The sequence below is a fragment of the Megalobrama amblycephala genome, linkage group LG12 (genome assembly GCF_018812025.1).
Source record: "Megalobrama amblycephala isolate DHTTF-2021 linkage group LG12, ASM1881202v1, whole genome shotgun sequence".
NCBI lineage: Eukaryota > Metazoa > Chordata > Actinopteri > Cypriniformes > Xenocyprididae > Megalobrama > Megalobrama amblycephala.
In genome coordinates this window covers 3,625,863-3,645,115 of record NC_063055.1, presented here as the reverse complement: position 1 = coordinate 3,645,115, position 19,253 = coordinate 3,625,863, and the positions used below count along the sequence as shown (strand labels likewise).

The 19,253-nt window shown below is 37.5% G+C and overlaps 2 protein-coding genes across 2 annotated transcripts in view; both read right to left on the bottom strand.

Annotated features, from left to right (window-relative positions):
* Positions 1-264: 264 nt before the first annotated feature.
* Positions 265-12,730, bottom strand: si:ch73-233m11.2 (NACHT, LRR and PYD domains-containing protein 12). The gene is made up of 10 exons (XM_048209713.1): positions 12,400-12,730; positions 6,471-8,031; positions 4,878-5,039; positions 4,500-4,664; positions 4,229-4,396; positions 2,690-2,863; positions 1,990-2,163; positions 1,719-1,886; positions 1,022-1,102; positions 265-932 (listed from the first exon to the last, which is right to left on the bottom strand). The coding sequence occupies exons 1-9, from the start codon at positions 12,419-12,421 to the stop codon at positions 1,033-1,035; spliced, it is 2,664 nt and encodes an 887-aa protein (XP_048065670.1). The 5' UTR covers positions 12,422-12,730; the 3' UTR covers positions 265-932; positions 1,022-1,032.
* Positions 12,731-12,975: 245 nt separating this feature from the next.
* Positions 12,976-19,253, bottom strand: part of si:dkey-222n6.2 (intermediate filament protein ON3) — an 11,486-nt gene continuing 5,208 nt past the window's right edge. Inside the window, exons 4-9 of the mRNA XM_048209442.1 lie at positions 18,905-18,965; positions 15,740-15,835; positions 15,489-15,653; positions 14,878-15,003; positions 14,452-14,672; positions 12,976-13,247 (exon numbers count right to left, since the gene is read on the bottom strand). Of these exons, the coding sequence (XP_048065399.1) occupies positions 13,235-13,247; positions 14,452-14,672; positions 14,878-15,003; positions 15,489-15,653; positions 15,740-15,835; positions 18,905-18,965 (682 nt within the window). The 3' untranslated portion in view covers positions 12,976-13,234. The remainder of the gene's footprint in view (positions 13,248-14,451; positions 14,673-14,877; positions 15,004-15,488; positions 15,654-15,739; positions 15,836-18,904; positions 18,966-19,253) is intronic.

Genomic DNA, 19,253 nt, shown 5'->3' with positions numbered 1-19,253 from the left:
TTGGGGCAACTTCATGTAAAACAGCCACTAGAAGGAATTTTCAAACCCTTCAAATTGCACAAATTGAAAATATGCCCAATGGAAACACGTCAATTTCGCAAAAAAACTCCCATATATCGCAAACAAGTTTTTACACTCGAATGAAGTGGTTTTTCAGGCAATTCAAAAAAGGAATATTTTGCAAAACTGGAATGGAAACAGGTTTTTGCATTTACAGGTCACCTGCCGTATGTAAAATTCAATCACTCTTTAAAAATGGCGTGGTATGTTTGGATAGAAGACGAGACAGAGTTCTTTATTAAACTCATAAAAGACAAAAGAAATACTGGATTCTAAACAACAAAGAAATGCCACAATTTATCAAGACCTCGAAGCAAATATGAGGGAGAAACACCCAGAAACACCTCATACGTGTCCGCTCCCAAGTATAAGGGGCTTTCCTTGCCATTAATGCTTGGATAACATGCCTGCATCTCCTAAGATTAAAAATAATGTCTAGTGCTGTGGCTGCGATAAACTTAAACCTACTAACATGATTTTTTTGAATAACTTATCACAAGAGGAAAAAAAGTTTTAGTCGCATAACATCGGTTAATGGAAACGGCGTCATTTCGCAATAGTTTTTTATCGACATTTAGAAAATATTGCAAAACTGTTGTCTCTTGAAAGTGACGTGAAGGCCAATTAAGGTAGCACATACTTCCTCTGCATGTCCTCTGCATTTCAAGTTAGTGCACACACATTAGGAGTAGTGAGTAGTGAATACACACACACTGCAAACCGTGGACATACACCCGGAGCAGTGGGCAGGCATTTTGCTGTGGCGTCCAGGGAGTGATTGGGGCATTCAGTCATTTCCTGATAGCATTGAGAATCAAACCCGCCACCTTCGGGTTACCAGTCTGATTTTCTAACCATCAGGCCATGACTTGCTGCTTAGGAACAGATGGAATAGAATATGCATTAATATGCATGCATACATTTCATTTTATGCAGGTTTATATTATGCAGGTGTTCCAACCTGAGATTCTTCTAGTAAACGATATTTGGGCACGTTTCCATCAAGTCAAAAACATCCTCACTGAAGTCATTATACTTCACACTGCAAGAAAATATGAGAAAAATAATACATTATCACTGTACAGTACATTATATTGAAGTGTGACAAGTGCAGTCATACAGCATTTCTTTCTGCCAAAATGTATGTAGAATATATGCTAAAGAAAGCATATATTTCAAATTTAACATACATTTCATTTAAACCTTTAAATTACAAAATATATTAGAAAATATATTAGATATATTAGAAAATTTTAAATATATTTCATTTAAATCTTTAAATTACAAAATATATTAGAAATGTACTGCAAGGGGCAAGAAAATGCATTTACAATATTAAAAAAACATTATGAAATAGCAAACAAACTAAACTTATAAAGTAAACATATTTAAAATATGTTTATATCATTTATATTTTTATTTTCAAAATATATTTGGCAATTTTTGCATATTCACACACACACACACACACACATTATATATATATATATATATATATATATATATATATATATATATATATATATATATATATATATATATATATATATATATATATATACAAATTTAAAATATGCAATAATATTTAAAATTTAAAATATGTAAAATATACCGTATTTATTTATTTTGCTGTATGAGCATTCATAGCCTGAACTTACTTTAGCTCTGTCATCTGAGGACGGCCCAGCATTAATTCGACCAACTGTGGTACGGCGGAGTCCGTCATTTGGTTGTTTTTTAGGATGAGAGTTGATAAAGTGCTGCTGGCAGCAACAGATTCACATAACTCGTCTACACAAGCGTCTGTCAGCGACAGCATCTCCAGACTGCAGAAACAAGACGCGACAGACATTTCAATCATCAGATTTCATGTGTTTCTCTAATCATGCTAGTTGCTGTTGGGAGCAGGTGGATGAGGATATCACTCACTCCAGGTGCTGTAGTTTGCAGTTTTTGTGTCTCAGCGCCGCCCACATGTGTTTGGCTCCAGCGTCGCCTACATTATTCAGTCCTACCGAGAGACTGATAAGCCTTGATGCGCCAGACGTCAAAATACTCCCCAGCACTCGAAACTCCTCCTCAGTCATCTCACACCTCGTCAAACTACAATAAAATACAATCACTGCTTAGATTTCACATCATCAAGCCTCCGGGAATCAATGTTTTTCACGTGACTTTCTCATGTCTTTTGTCAAAATTTACTTCCTTCACACACGTAAATGTAACTAGTCATATTGGCACAATTCTTCACTGCATCTTATTTAAAAGAAATGTTTAAATGATTGCTTTCATAAGCTTTCATCAAAATGCAATAACGTTCTCGACCTCGAAAACACATTTGCACTGTTAACCGTACAAATGTTTGGGATTGGTAGCATTTTAGATGTTTTTTAAAGATGTCTCCTGCTCCAAGGCTGCATTTATTTAATTAAAAACAGTTGTGCTGCTTAATGAAGTGATTTTGCAGGATTTTAGGAAATAAATTTATTTGAAATAGAAATGTTCTGAAACATTGTCATTTTAATGCATCCTTGCTGAATAAAAGTATAACTAATATTCATAACATACTCTGTCTTTCTCACATGATCATCATCAATGTGATTAAAAAGCAACTCATTTGCATACATACTCCAGTATTTCCAGCATGCACTTAGGAGACATCAGGGCTTCACATATCTGCATCACTCCTGATTGGCCGAGTTCATTCACGGACACGTCCAGCTCAGTCAAACAGCATTTTTCTGACTGGAGGGCGGCTGCCAGAGAGGGGCAGCAGGAGCCAGTCAACTCGCAGTCAGATGCTCTGCAATAAAAAAATAAAAAATTTTGATCAATTAAACAAAGTTCCAGTTAGTAGTTCAATGAAAAGCTTTACACAAAGGGCTGTCAGTAGATTAAAATAGCTGCAATTAACCTTGTGAACTTTGAGTCTGCTCTAATTTGCCACTAAATATATTCTAAACATATTTTTCTTTTCAAAATGTAGTGCATTTAGTTCCTGTTTCAAGGAAAGAATGTTTTGTTGATGCCATTAGTGAACGTAAAGGAATTAAAATTTCCTGATAATTTACTCACCCCCATGTCATCCAAGATGTTCATGTCTTTCTTTCTTCAGTCGAATTTAAGGTTTTTGAGGAAAACATTCCAGGATTTTTCTCCATATAGTGGACTTCACTGGGGTTCAACGGGTTGAAGGTCCAAATGTCAGTTTCAGTGCAGTTTCAAAGAGCTCTACATGATCCCAGACGAGGAATAAAGATTTATATACTTTTTATCCACAAATGCTCATCTTGCACTGCTCTGCGATTCTCCACGCATGACGTAATCACACTGGAAAGGTCACACGTGATGTAGGCGGAAGTACCGATCCAGTGTGTACAAAGCGAATGTGCAAGACTAAGTCAAACGACCTTTACAAAAAAAGGTAAAACAACGATGATGGACGATTTTGAAGTTGGAGGAGAAAATGAGATGTTTTTCACCCTACCGCGGTACTTACGCTTACGTCATGCGTGACCTTTCCAGCATGATTACGAAATGCGTGATGCATCACAGAGCAGTGCAAGACAAGCATTTGTGGTTAAAAAGTATATAATTTTTATTTTTTTTAGAAAATGACAGATCGTTTCTCTAGATAAGACTCTTATTCCTCGTCTGGGATCATGTAGAGCTCTTTGAAGCTGCACTGAAACTGACATTTGGACCTTCAACCCGTTGAACCCCAGTGAAGTCCACTATATGGAGAAAAATCTAGATGTATACATCATCTGAAAGCTAAATAAATAAGTTTTCCATTGATGTATGGTTTGTTAGGATATGACAATATTTGGCCGAGATACAGCTATTTGAAAATCTGGAATCCGAGGGTGCAAAAAAAAAAATTACCTTTAAAGTTGTCTAAATGAAGTCCTTAGCAATGCATATCCACTCACAAAAATACATTTTTTAATATTTACGGTAGGAAATTTACAAAATATCTTCATGGAACATGATCTTTACTTAATATCCTAATGATTTTTGGCATTAAAGAAAAATCGATAATTTTGACACATATTGTTGGCTATTGCTACAAATATACCTGTGCAACTTATGACTGGTTTTGTCATCTAGGGTCACATATTTGCTATTTAGAGGTGTTTTGTGTGTGACACATGTATGGATGCTTTACTTTAATGTGTTTAGGCGGCGTTTCTGTATCACTTGTGAGATCAGCTCCATCCCATCATCCGTCAGTGAGTTCCGGCACAGGTTTAGCATCCTCAGCTCTGAAAAACCATTGTTCAGAGCTGAAGACAGTGCAAACATGGATGCCGCTGTCAGTGAGCACCCATCCAGACTGCAACAACAACAAACAGCTGTTAACATACTGTATTGCTTTCATTGCTACATTTCCGCTTCTAAACAAGAGTGACGTAATATGCAAGAGAGTGCAAGAGTACTTGATTTCTTCTAGTCTGCAGTTCTCCAGTGCACTGCTGAGATGAATAAGGCCTTGATCCTCTAGTTTATTCCCAAAGAGGTTCAGCACACGCAGTCGGGAGCCTCCGGAGAGCATCTTCGCCAGTGCTTCACAGTCAGCTGCATCCAATGAGCATCCACACAAACTACACACGGTGACAGCATATTTCAGCAAGTATTCCAACAAAAGCAAGCACCAAGAATGATGTAATCCAGTGTATTAAAAATGATATTGCTGTTGGAGCCGTGGCACAGCAGTAGCACACAATCTCTCGACATACAGGATGCAGTTTTGAGTCACATTCCTGATATGATGCTGACTTTTCTAATAAGGGCACATACATTACAAATGATCTTACTTGAGCGATTGCAGCGCAGAGCGTGTGAGTGCATGGCAGAGAGTTCTGACTGATTCTTTTTCTAATGTGGAGTAGGCCAAATCCAGCGTGGTCGTCCGACCCTCAGCCAGCGCTGTTGCCAGGTGGGTGATGGAGGCTAAACTGAGACGACTCTGTGACAGACTGACAGAACAGATGATGACACAATGGAATTTAATTGTATTTTTTTTTAATAAACTTGGGGTCAGTAAGATTTTTTTTGTAAAGAAATTAATATTAATATTAACACAGGAAAAAATTACATTTTAAAATACACCGATCAGGCATAACATTATGACCACCTTCCTAATATTGTGTTGGTCCCCCTTTTGCTGCCAAAACAGCCCTGACCCGTCGAGGCATGGACTCCTCTAGATCCCTGAAGGTGTGCTGTGGTATCTGACACCAAGATGTTAGCAGCAGATCCTTTAAGTCCTGTAAGATGCGAGGTGGAGCCTCCATGGATCGAACTTGTTTGTTCAGCACATCCCACAGATGCTTGATTGGATTGAGATCTGGGGAATTTGGAGGCCAAGTCAACACCTCAAACTCATTGTTGTGCTCCTCAAACCATTCCTGAACCATTTTTGCTTTGTGTCAGGAGCATTATCCTGCTGAAAGAGGACACAGCCACCAGGGAATACCGTTTCCATGAAAGGGTGTACATGGTCTGCAACAATGCTTAGGTAGGTGATACGTGTCAAAGTAACATCAACATGGATGGCAGGACCCAAGGTTTCCCAGAATCACACTGCCTCCACCGACTCGCCTTCTTCCCATAGTGCATCCTGGTGCCATGTGTTCCCCAGGTAAGCGACGCACACGCACCCGGCCATCCACGTGATGTAAAAGAAAACGTGATTCATCAGACCAGGCCACCTTCTTCCATTGCTCCGTGGTCCAGTTCTGATGCTCATGTGTCCACTGTTGGCTCTTTCGGCGGTGGACAGGGGTCAGCATGGGCACCCTGACTGGTCTGCAGCTATGCAGCTCCATACGCAACAAACTGTGATGCACTGTGTATTCTGACACCTTTCTATCAGAACCAGCATTAACTTCTTGAGCAGTTTGAGCTACAGGAGCTCATCTGTTGGATCGGACCACATGGACCAGCCTTCATGAATCAATGAGGCTTGGCCTCCCCTGTCGCCGGTTCACCACTGTTCCTTCCTTGGAGCACTTTTGATAGATACTGACCACTGCAGACCGGGAACACCCCACAAGAGCTGCAGTCAAATTCGCTCAGATCCTTACTCTTGCCCATTTTTCCTGCTTCTAACACATCAACTTTGAGGACAAAATGTTCACTTGCTGCCTCATATATCCACCCACTAAAAGGTGCCGTGATGAAGAGATGATCAGTGTTATTTACTTTACCTGTCAGTGCTCATAATGTTATGCCTGATCAATATATATATATATATATATATAAATAAAATAAAAAATTTAAATATAAAAAAGTCAGTGCACTAGGGTTTAAAAAAGGTAATTCAATTAATTTTTTCAACCTAAAATGAGTTTGATACCCCTGGATTAAATCAATAAAAGTTATAAAATCTAAAACGTCAAACTCACCCAATGCTTTTCGACAGCCTTAACGCTGGTATAAGTTTCTTGGCCTGCTCGTCTGTTAGTACTCCTCTGTATAGGTTCATATGCTCCATCTCTCCCACGCAACTCACTACATATGACAGCGCTGCGCAGTCAGGCTCCTGCATTTCACTGTAGCTCACATGCCGCCACTGGCTCTTACTGACGCTTTCTTTGACCAGAGACGAGTTACGTGCATGTTGCAGAAGCCGAAATACACTAAAGTGCTTTGGTGCATCGCCACCTGCCAACACTGTTGAAACATATCCCATCATCCACTGAGAGAACGCAGACATCCGGCTTTCATCGAACCTGCCCACGGAGTCTTCTATTGGTTTGCGCTGGACTGAGTCTGACAGCCCTACTAGAAATGTGTAGTACAAATCAGAGCGCTCGTCCGAGATATGCACTGATTGGTCGAGATAAAAGGAGGTGGCCAATAAGAACTCTTGCATCACTGGAGACAGGAAGGAGAATGTGGTATCAGGGGAAGTGACATCACCACTGATGCACAAGAAATCAGAAAGCACAGGCCGGTGCAGAAAAGAACGCACATCGTTGTAGGAGCATACCGGATTGGTTAGTTTGCCCAAACCTAACACAATCTCTCTGGTTTCTTCTACATGCATCTTCTGTTTCTGCAGGAGCGTGTGTGTTATAATGCTGAGAAGGTGAGTAAGAGTCTCAGGCGGGGTGTTTTTACTCTCAAACTGAGTTTTAAACACACTGCAAAGCGTCCAGCAGAAGGCCGGACGAAAACACTGCTCATGCACTCCCAACGCCTGCTCACTTTGCTGAAAAATTCTCTCCGATAGGTCTACGTCGCCAAAGAACTTCTGGAAGAACATTCTCTTTTGGCTCTGAGAGAAACCGACCACCTCAAAACATCTCAAAGACTCAAGCTTGACTTGCTCTCTGGACGTGATCAGCATCGAAGCTCCAGGAAGCAGAGATCCGTGAAGAAGACTGCACAGCAATACAGAGCCGCTCGCTTCTTGTTGTACGTCCGAGATGAGACTAGAGGAGGACGATGGAGTGCATAGAAGGTCCTGCAATTGTTCCAGCCCGTCGAGCACAAGAAGTAAAGATTGAGGGCTCTGGAGAGCGCCGTCGAGAGTCTCAGAGGAGATCTGAGTGTGCGTGCGACCCAACATGCTTTGCAAACTCTCAAATTTCCCTTCGAGAGCGGCCGGCTCCAAAACAGGCACTCGCAGAAGGAGTGCGTAATGTTGCAGGCGAGTGCCAGTCGCCCAATCCCAAATGACCTTTTCCACCACTGTAGTCTTACCCATTCCAACTCCACCATGAAGAACCACTCTGCGGCCTACAGATCCAGGAGGAAACTCTCGAGATATAACATCCTCAAAAGCTTCCCGGTCTCCTCTCTGAACCCTACCGTAAGCGTGCTCACACGCAGACACTGAGAGGGGGGTGTAGTGGCCTCTCTGGATCACTTCTCCCACAGGCTGACCTCCCAAAAGAGAGTTGGGCAGAGTTGAGTTCAGCACTGAGTTTCTCAAGGCCTCCTTGTGCCATTGCTGCACGTCTGTGGAAAGAGAAATGTGCACTATGAAGGAAGTACTTGATTACATCACACTATCTATTTCTCATTCTTTCTATCTAGACATTCTTTTGAATTGAGGTAGCAAGAATACAGGATTGCAATTCGAATTTGAATGTAAGGAAGATAGAATGAGAAATAGAACAGATAGATAGATAGATAGATAGATAGATAGATAGATAGATAGATAGATACAACAGAAAGATAGATAGATGTTAATTTATTAAATATAATGAAAAATAAACAAAATCTATCCATCTATCGTTCTGTTGATCTATAATTCTATCGTTCGTTCTGTCGTTCTATCTATCTATCTATCTATCTATCTATCTATCCATCCATCCGTCTGTCATTCTATCTATCATTCTGTCGTTTGTATCTATCTATCTATCTATCTATCTATCTATCTGTCTGTCTGTCTGTCTGTCTATAATTCTATCTATCGTTCTATGTCCTGTCGTTCTATCTATCTATCTATGTATCGTTCTGTTGTTCTATCTATCTATAATTCTATTGTTCTGTTCTGTCATTCTATCTATCCATCTATCTATCTATGTATCTATCTATAATTCTATCTATCGTTCTATGTTCTGTCGTTCTGTCTATCCATCTATCTATCTATGTATCTATCTATAATTCTATCTATCGTTCTATGTTCTGTCGTTCTGTCTATCTATCTATCTATCTATCTATCTATGTATCGTTCTGTCGTTCTATCCATCTATAATTCTATTGTTCTGTTCTGTCGTTCTATCTATCTATCTATGTATCGTTCTGTCGTTCTATCTATCTATAATTCTATTGTTCTGTTCTGTCGTTCTATCTATCTATCTATCTATGTATTGTTCTGTCGTTCTATCCATCTATAATTCTATTGTTCTGTTCTGTCGTTCTATCTATCTATCTATAATTCTATCTGTCTGTCTGTCTATAATTCTATTGTTCTATGTCCTGTCATTCTATCTATCCATCTATCTATCTATCTATCTATCTATCGTTCTGTCGTTTTATCCATCTATAATTCTATTGTTCTGTTCTGTCGTTCTATCTATCTATCTATCTATCTATCTATGTATCGTTCTGTCGTTCTATCTATAATTCTATTGTTCTGTTCTGTTGTTCTATCTATCTATCTATGCATCTATCTATAATTCTATCTATCGTTCTATGTTCTGTCGTTCTATCTATCTATCTATCCATCTATTTATCTATCCATCTGTCTATCCATCTATCTATTTATCTATCCATCTATCTATCCATCTATCCATCTATCTATCCATCTATGATAGATTGATTTGGTTTATGTTTTTCATTATATTTAATAAATTAACTTTTGTGGACCAGGGTGGGTGAAAGAACACTTAATTTCCCAGAATGCATTACTTCAACAGCCTTAGAAATTAAATAAAGTAAATTCACGTCATTCCTGTCTTTACAGTTTTTCTCAGTCGCTTTGGTGCATTTCTCACATCACTATTTACATTTGCACAACAGTTAATGCAGTTCTCAAAACAATTGGTACAAACTGCAAAACCTAGTTGATAACCTGCAAAAGCGTGTCACTTGCTCAAAATGGATAGGTCATTCCTCAAAAGCAAGTATTCGTGTCAATGAAAGTGTCAGTGTCATCAAGATGAAAAGTTCTGACACCATTGTTTATGAACAAGATAGTCAAATGGCTTTGTCATGTTTTCATTATGACAGTTTACTCTGTCAGTGTTTTCAATGCAAATAAGTCAGATCTTGGTGACACTACCTGAAAATGCTCAAGACAGCACTATATACTATTTGTGCACAGCCATTTGAAAAATACAGTAAAGTTACACATTACTGTATTGAATATGTATGTTTCACATTTTTACTGCATATGCTCTTTGCAATTCTAATTTGTTCACAGCATTGTGCAAAAGAAAAATTACACCCTTATTTGCAACAAACATAAACTCCCTTTGGGTAGAGCTGTGCACAACTGTAAACAATATTGCAGTACATATGACAAATCTTTACTGTAACACTACTGTACACTACAATACACTAAATGTGTGATGCAGTAAAGCTGTACGTCTAAATGTAAACTGTACAGTGACGAGATCTTGTCCCACTGCAAGCTTCATGTATGACAGTGAAGTATGACAAGTATGACAATGACAGTAGAGCAGTACAGATTGTTTAGTGCTGAATTACTGTCCATTTATACACACCTGTTCTCCCGACTAAATGTTTGAATAATTGAATTTACAGTGGTTCTCCCAACATTTGGCTGCACCCTTCGACCAGCCTCAGCCATTGTGAGGCCGTGATTGACAACATGATCATAGACTGTAAAAAAATATGGACGTAGCGTCCGTGACGTCACCCATAGAGTTCTGAACAGCAGTTTTGACGCGGAAATGAGGCCGCGGCCATCTTAGCTGCGCGTCACCGCACGTCACTCCCGGATAACTGAAAATGGGCAAAGAGGCGGGACGTGGTTTGAGCTGATGTGACTGGTTGCTGAAACCACGCCCGCCTAGCTCAACGTGACCATGTTAGCAAGCAAAGGAGCTATCTATGTATCTTAGATACGATCTAGTTTTATCATCAGAACGTTCTAAAGGTTTACTGTCAATCTACGGTGTTTTTTAAGATATAGATGCTCCAACACCAGTAGTGTTGGGTGTGCAAATAACAACATGGAAAATCAAATGGGACTTCATACCTTTACAATGAAATAGAGATCGCGAGATGAATCCAATCTGTGGCACTTGGGTAAAATATGAGTGTCCATTGCAAAACAAAAAAACATTTCACATTTCTTCTGAATTATCTGCTCTCTGTCATCGTTCTTCAAGAAAGGATGCAATCTGAGCAGCCTTTATGTTGTAAAACTGTATACGATCGTATCTAACAAACAAATGAGCCCGTGTCCAAAGTATATTTTTTTCAAAATAGTGCAGCAGTTTTAGTTATAATATCCAAGCAGTGCTGTCAGAGTTGTATATCCTCCTGGTACTGTTGTAGTAAATCTCACAATCAAAACTTTCAGCCAATGCCACGATCCAACAACGTGTGTTCTGTGTCTCTTCCCCATGCATGCACATCTACACAGACACACATCAGTCTCGAATATTATGCAGCAAGCCATATTTTATAATTGTATAAAATAATCGAGAAAAAAAAGCACAAAAACGGCTGAGATGCCAAATTCAGCGGCAGCTGAGGTAACATGACGGCTCACAGACAGCAGCGCAATCTACCTGTCACTCAAGTGACCACGCCCTTAATTATGCAGAACTTTAAGGCTTAATATAATTTAAACGGATAAGTTATAAAAAAAATTCACCCCCCTCAGAGTTGTCATGAAGGGCAAAAATAGCAGTATAGACCAAAACCACAATTTGAACCAACTTGTAAACATGTTTTTTTCTGCTATAAACTTGGCCAATTTAACATGGGACTCTATGAGATTCTGCTCTCTTTTGGAGCCTGTCCCTAGCGGCCAGTCGATGAATCGCAGTTTAAGTTACTTCCGTATTGGCTTCACGAGAGAAAGGGGGAGGTTGCCGCTTGAACATGATCCACAATTGTAGCCCTGATTTCATCAGGGATCTGCCTATGTACTTGGCCTCTTCTTCCTCTTCCCATGTTTTGTCCCCTCACCCCTCTTCCACGAGGCTGACCTTCCATTTCTGTGTCACAGTATTGTAGAAATGGTACACCTGCTTGGTTCGTATATGCTTGTAAAGTGGGGGTTTATGGGATTCACCTCTGACAGTGATTGTAGAGAAGTGGCTTATCATTGGTTGCAACTAATGCTTCACACACCCCTTCTCATCAGTGAAAGTTGAGATTCACTTGAGAGAAATTGTTCAATTTAGGAGACATTTTCAGGAAAAAAAGATTTTAAAAAAATGTGTAAAATTTGCTTGACAGATTTTGACAACTAGTTCAACATTTTTGTATGTAATGACTCAAGCAATGAAATGAGGACTATTAGTTTTATATGGAATGACTATTCAGCATTCACAAGTATAGTTAATTTTGACTGACATGACATAAGCAAATGATAATGTTATAAAACAGCAGAGAGTTGTATGAAAGCAATTGATGCATGTCCAAAAGCATTTGCAATTTGTTCGAAGGAATGAGAAACTGCTACTATGATGTGCACAAATGACTAAATGTTGTGGAGGTTGAACTAACTGTTGTGCAAATGTAAATAGTGATGTGAGAAATGCACCAAAGCGACTGAGAAAAACTGTAAAATGAACACTCCAGTTCAACTTCTGTAGCGTGTCTATCTGTCTGTCATGTAACAGCGAAACAACAACAAGTCAGAGGTTTCAAACTAAAACTCAAACTGTTTCTGCTCACCATGTGAAATCTCGCTCTGCATGACTGGAGATAGAGAGAGAAACTCTGCAGATGTCCAGCGCTGTCTGTGTCCGACAGGCGGTCAGTCGCTGCTCTTTCGTCAGGGGAAAACGAGGAAGTGAGCTGTGTGTGTTTAACAAGACCCCCTGATTACTGCATGATGTAGTTGTGACACATATTTGCCTATTTAATGGCTGGTCAGAACAAAGTTTTCTAATGTCTCTGTGAACATAAACTGATCTACAGATGAAAGACCTAATACAAAAATACACTCGTGCGTATAAAACCGAGTCTGTTTGTGCACTGTCAATGCTGCGCTCATGAACGCGGAACCAAAAAAAAGAAGTCAAATAGCGCCATCTAGTGACTCGTTACATTATTACACTTCATTCTTTTTATTTATATGCCTCTAACCATTTATTTTAAATATTTATTTGTATTTTGTAATTAGATTTCTTTCTCTCTCTCTTTTCTTGTTTAGAAATGGTTGCTTCATATGTTCTTTTATTATGACCTTCGTATAACGAAAAGAAAAAGACATCTGCTGGTTGTAATAAAACACAGAGGACATAAAAGTGCCAAAAAAATGATTTTAATAGAATAATTTTATTTCTGTGTGTTTATAGGAAGAGAAAAGCAACTTGTTAAGAAAATCATGAACTATGGAAATGTAAATATTATTTATTTTCTTCTTTTTGTCATTCGCTCACTCTTGCAGTCTTCACTCAGCAATGACAAGCAGGGGTTGATTGATTGACACGTGATGTGAATGTGTGGACAGATGGATTCTTGCTGTTCATTAGTGTTTATGGACTGGATGGATGTTTATGTTGGATTACAGCCCAAGCCTAACAGGAGAGAGGTCAGATTTGTGGAGTTATTATTTGAAACCTTCTTACTTTTTATTTATATCTACTTCTGGCCACTTATTTCAGATAATTCATAAAATATAATATATATATATATACAGTACAGTCCAAAAGTTTGGAACCACTAAGATTTTTAATGTTTTTAAAAGAAGTTTCATCTGCTCACCAAGGCTACATTTATTTAATTAAAAATACAGTAAAAAACAGTAATATTGTGAAATCTTATTACAATTTAAAATAACTGTTTTCTATTTGAATATATTAGACAAAGTAATTTATTCCTGTGATGCAAAGCTGAATTTTCAGCATCGTTACTCCAGTCTTCAGTGTCACATGATCCTTCAGAAATCATTCTAATATGCTGATTTGCTGCTCAAGAAACATTTATGATTATTTTCAATGTTGAAAACAGTTGTGTACTTTTTTTTTCAGGATTCCTTGATGAATAGAAAGTTCAAAAGAACAGCATTTATCTGAAATACAAAGCTTCTGTAGCATTATACACTACCGTTCAAAAGTTTGGGGTCAGTAAGAATTTTTATTTTTATTTTTTTGAAAAGAAATTAAAGAAATGAATACTTTTATTCAGCAAGGATGCATTAAATCAATCAAAAGTGGCAGTAAAGACATTTATAATGTTACAAAAGATTAGATTTCAGATAAACACTGTTCTTTTGAACTTTCTATTCATCAAATAATCCTGAAAAAAAAAAATATTGTACACAAATATTTTGTACAATTGTACACATTAAATGTTTCTTGAGCAGCAGATCAGCATATTAGAATGATTTCTGAAGGATCATGTGACACTGAAGACTGGAGTAATGATGCTGAAAATTCAGCTTTGCATCACAGGAATAAATTACTTTGTGAAATATATTCAAATAGAAAACAGTTATTTTAAATTGTAATAATATTTCACAATATTACTGTTTTTACTGTATTTTTAATTAAATAAATGTAGCCTTGGTGAGCAGATGAAACTTCTTTTAAAAACATAAAAAATCTTAGTGGTTCCAAACTTTTGGACTGTACTGTATATAATATATATATATATATATATATATATATATATATATATATATATATATATATATATATATATATATACTAAAACAACAATATAAAAATACTAAAAATAATCATTTAAACTTTAAATTAAGCACTCGGTTTACAGTTTCACCTGTTCTCTTCTCCTTCCAGTAGTTTCTTGTAGGTGGCGATCTCAATATCCAGAGCCAGTTTGACATTCATCAGCTCCTGGTAATCACGAAGATGTCTGGCCATGTCCTGTTTGGCTTTCTTCAGTGCGTCCTCCAGTGATTTGATTTGTTCTTTGGCGTCAAGCACCGCCTCCTCCCCACAACGCTCCGCCTCTTTGATTTGCTCCTCCATGCTCTCACGCTGTAATGATATCAGAGAATTACAGTACAACGTACTGTAAATTGTCATTTCACAGGATGCTTACATGCATTCACAGCCCTGGCCTTTAAAAATCATATCTGCGTTAGAGTTATCAATGTGTTTATTGAGGATGCTCATGGTTGTTCTAGTGCTCAAATGCAGAAATCATCTTTTGCTATAGTAGAGTGTTATCTTGATCTGTTACCTGTGATTTAGCTGAGCTTATGTCATTTTGCAGTCGCATTATCTGCCTTTTCAAATCAGCTATTGCACTTGTATTGTTTTTCAGCTCAGTGTTGCACTGGTCAGCCTGTGATGAGATCATGTCAAACTGAGGAGGAAAACACAGGTAAATCCACAATTAGGAAATGTATGTTTATGTATATATATATATACTTTGAGTGTCGTAACTTTGCAGATGTTGTTTATGATCAAACAGCAACATTACACACTAACTAAAGTTCAACCACACCTTTAAACCACTTTAAATTTCATGTCAACTGCTTAGAAATGAATACACACATATTTATAATATGCTAAATATAAATAGCAGCGGTTTCAAAAGTCTAAAGTGTGTGATTACAATAGTTTGAAACATGAGAACCTCCAGGAAATAACAAATGAGATCTCAACTGTTGTTCAATGAGATTAAATTAAGTAAATTGAGTCTTTTTTTAAACTTCTCAGATTTTTTTTTCTCTTGAGAAAAGGCTCTAATAATCTCATGTTTCTCCTCTAGTGTTTCAGATCTCAACTTCGTCTCAAAATGTGCACAGATTTGCCAAGATAATCACAAGTCAGAGATCTGATCTTCACCTTGTTCTTATACCAGGCCTCGGCTTCCTTTCGGTTGCAGGCTGAAATCTCCTCATACTGGCTCTTCACATTAGCGATGATCTTCTCCATGTTCAGCTGCCTGCTATTGTCCATCTGCACCACCACAGACGTGTCCTTCACATCAGCCTGCATCTCATGCAGCTCCTACAGAGAGAGAGAGAGAGAGAGAGAGGTGCTGTAAGATCCTCAGGTGTTTAGGTGTTACATTCATGTATCTAAGTTTGAATTACCTGTTCATAGTAGCACTTGAAAAAGTTCAGTTCATCCAGAACTGCTGCTATTTCATCTTCCAGTGCATTTTTACGCAAGTATGTTAAGTCCACATCCTGTCAGGGCATTTACACTTGTTAGAAAGGAAGATGCTTTTTGCAACCAAACAACTAATATAGTCAGAATTAGACACAGTTATATTGACCATCAGGGCCGTGAGTTGTGAAAAGAGCTGCCAGATTAATCGTTAAAAGATCTCAATCTCGATTCAAGCACCCACATGATCTTATTCCTAAATGACAACGATTCTCCTGTGTCTGTTAAACCTTTGACAAAATCACAGCAAATATTCAGATCTGCGTTGGTGCTGACGCTGAGCCAGAGAGAGCCGCTGTCATGTTTAGGTATTAAACAGCTTCACAAACAGTCTTTTCAACCACACAGTATTGTTATTTCACAATATATATCACAATACAGGGAGTGCAGAATTATTAGGCAAGTTGATTTTCTGATCATATTTTTTTCCCAAGCACATTTTACCAATTCCAATCCACATCAATCTTAATAACTACTATTAATATTGTTTTTAATCATTTATAAGTGATATATAATTGTTCATGAAGGCTGGAAATGAAAAATGCCTTATATTCAGGTGTGCAGAATTATTAGGCAAGTTTTCTTTTACAGGCAAAATGAGCCAAAAAAGAGATTTAACTCAGACTGAAAAGTCAAAAATTATTAAATACTCATGAGAAGGACGCAATACTAATGCAATACTAGAAATTGCAAAGTTAAAGCATGACCAAGGGACAGCAAAATGCTCATTGGGTCAGCGGGGTCAGACAAAAACAGGTGGAAAAGAAAAGACACATGTTAACTGCAAAATAATTAAGAATTAAGGTGAAGAATTAAGTGTGAAACCATCAGGAACCCTTTAGTCTCCAGCGCCACCATTTTCCAGAGCTGCAACCTACCTGGAGTCTCCAGAAGTGCAAGGTCTCAGGATCTCAGAGACTTAGGTTAGCTAAAGAATCCTAAAAAATGACCTGCACTTGATAAGAATCACAAGCTGAAGTGTTGTGAAATACATGAAGACTGGGTTTTTATAGGCCTTATAGACAGACAGCTTGAGAATGACTCCTGATGGACCAGCACCACATCCTCTTGTACCACTGTTTGAAGAATTTATCCAGAATCTGGCAGTAAGGTGTTTGAGTTCACTTTTAGTCCATCTCTTATCCTGAAATGTCCATCTTGCAGAGATGGACTAAAAATGATCTTCCAAAACTTACTGCCAGATTCTGGAAGATAAATTCTTCAAACAGTGGTACAAGAGGATGTGGTGCTGGTCCTTCAGGAGTCACTCTCAAGCTGTCTGTTTATAAGGCCTATAAAAACCCAGTCTTCATGTATTTTATAACACTTCAGCTTGTGATTCTTATCAAGTGCGGGTCATTTTTTAGGATTCTTTAGCTAACCTAAGTCTCTGAGATCCTGAGACCTTGCACTTCTGGAGACTCCAGGTAGGTTGCAGTTCTGGAAAATGGTGGCGCTGGAGACTAAAGGGTTCCTGATGGTTTCACACTTAATTCTTAATTATTTTGCAGTTAACATGTGTCTTTTCTTTTCCACCTGTTTTTGTCTGACCCCGCTGACCCAATGAGCATTTTGCTGTCCCTTGGTCATGCTTTAACTTTGCAATTTCTAGTATTGCATTAGTATTGCGTCCTTCTCATGAGTATTTAATAATTTTTGACTTTTCAGTCTGAGTTAAATCTCTTTTTTGGCTCATTTTGCCTGTAAAAGAAAACTTGCCTAATAATTCTGCACACCTGAATATAAGGCATTTTTCATTTCCAGCCTTCATGAACAATTATATATCACTTATAAATGATTAAAAACAATATTAATAGTAGTTATTAAGATTGATGTGGATTGGAATTGGTAAAATGTGCTTGGGAAAAAAATATGATCAGAAAATCAACTTGCCTAATAATTCTGCACTCCCTGTATAGTTATTTTTGCTTTAATTAAGGTTTTTATAATATCAACATTTTTGATACCACTGAAATTTCATAATTCAGTACCATTTTCAGTATCATTTCGAAAAATAATACTAGCCTAAAAAAAACTCTCAAGCTTACTGCAGACAAATAAACAGTGATAAAGAGCACAGAAAACAAACTACAATATAACAAAGACAGATGAAATAGACCTACCTGAAAAAGCACTAGAAATACTACATAAAATATATAAAGCAATCAAATGTTTAAACAAACACTGCATAGTTTTTACTGTGTAAATTACACATTATGTTGACTTGAGACATAAATTACTTGCAAATGCATGTCACTTTTACACATATGTATGTATATTTAAAGGTGCTCTGAGCGATGTCACGCGTTTTTAGGCCAAAACATTTTTTGTCACAAGTATTCCTGAGCCCATGTTGTGATTTCCATTACAGTAGCATTCCTGTATGTGATGCAGTGCCGTCTAAGGGCCCGAAGATCACGGGCATCCAGTATGGTTTTCCGGCCTTGGCCCTTACGCACAGAGATTGTTCCAGAGTCTCTAAATCTTCGGATGATATTATGCACTGTAGATGATGATACATTTTTCTCTGAGAAACTCCTTTCTGATATTGCTCCACTATTTTTGGCCGCAGCATTGGGGGAATTGGTGATCCTCTGCCCATCTTGACTTCTGAGAGACACTGCCACTCTGAGAGGCTCTTTTTATACCCAATCATGTTGCCAATTGACCTAATATGTTGCAAATTGGTCCTCCAGCTGTTCCCTATATGTACATTTAACTTTTCCGGCCTCTTATTGCTACCTGTCCCAACTTTTTTGGAATGTGTAGCTCTCATGAAATCCAAAATGAGCCAATATTTGGCATGACATTTTAAAATGTCTCACTTTCAATATCTGATATGTTATCTATATTCTATTGTGAATAAAATATAAGTTTATGAGATTTGTAAATTATTGCATTCCTTTTTTATTCACAATTGTACAGTGTCCCAACTTTTTTTGGAATCGGGTTTGTATATCTTGAATGCAATGTTAGTCATTTTGGATAAAAGTGTCTGCCAAATGCAAACAACAGCCCTGATGATCAGAGATTTACAGTATCTAGACATTTATTGTGCTATTTAATTTCTATAAGTAGATTTTTCTTACCTTCTTTAGAAGAACAAAGTCATTTTCAGCTTTGTTTCTGTTGTTAATCTCATCTTCATACCTGTAAAAGCAAATTGAATGTTAATATATGCATCCCTGTTAACTTTACACAGTGCTGTGCTTGTTAACTACAATTCAAAATAGTTTTCATTTATCGAAATTGACCTGAAACAAAATATTAATCTATATTAGATGAAAAACTTAAACAACAACAACAACAACAACAAAATGTCAACAAAAATGAGAATTGTTCCCTTGGCAACTAAATGAAATAAAATTATTGAAACTAAACTGAAATAAAAATAAATAAAAGCTAAATAGAAATATTAAAGAAAACTAATTAAAAAGA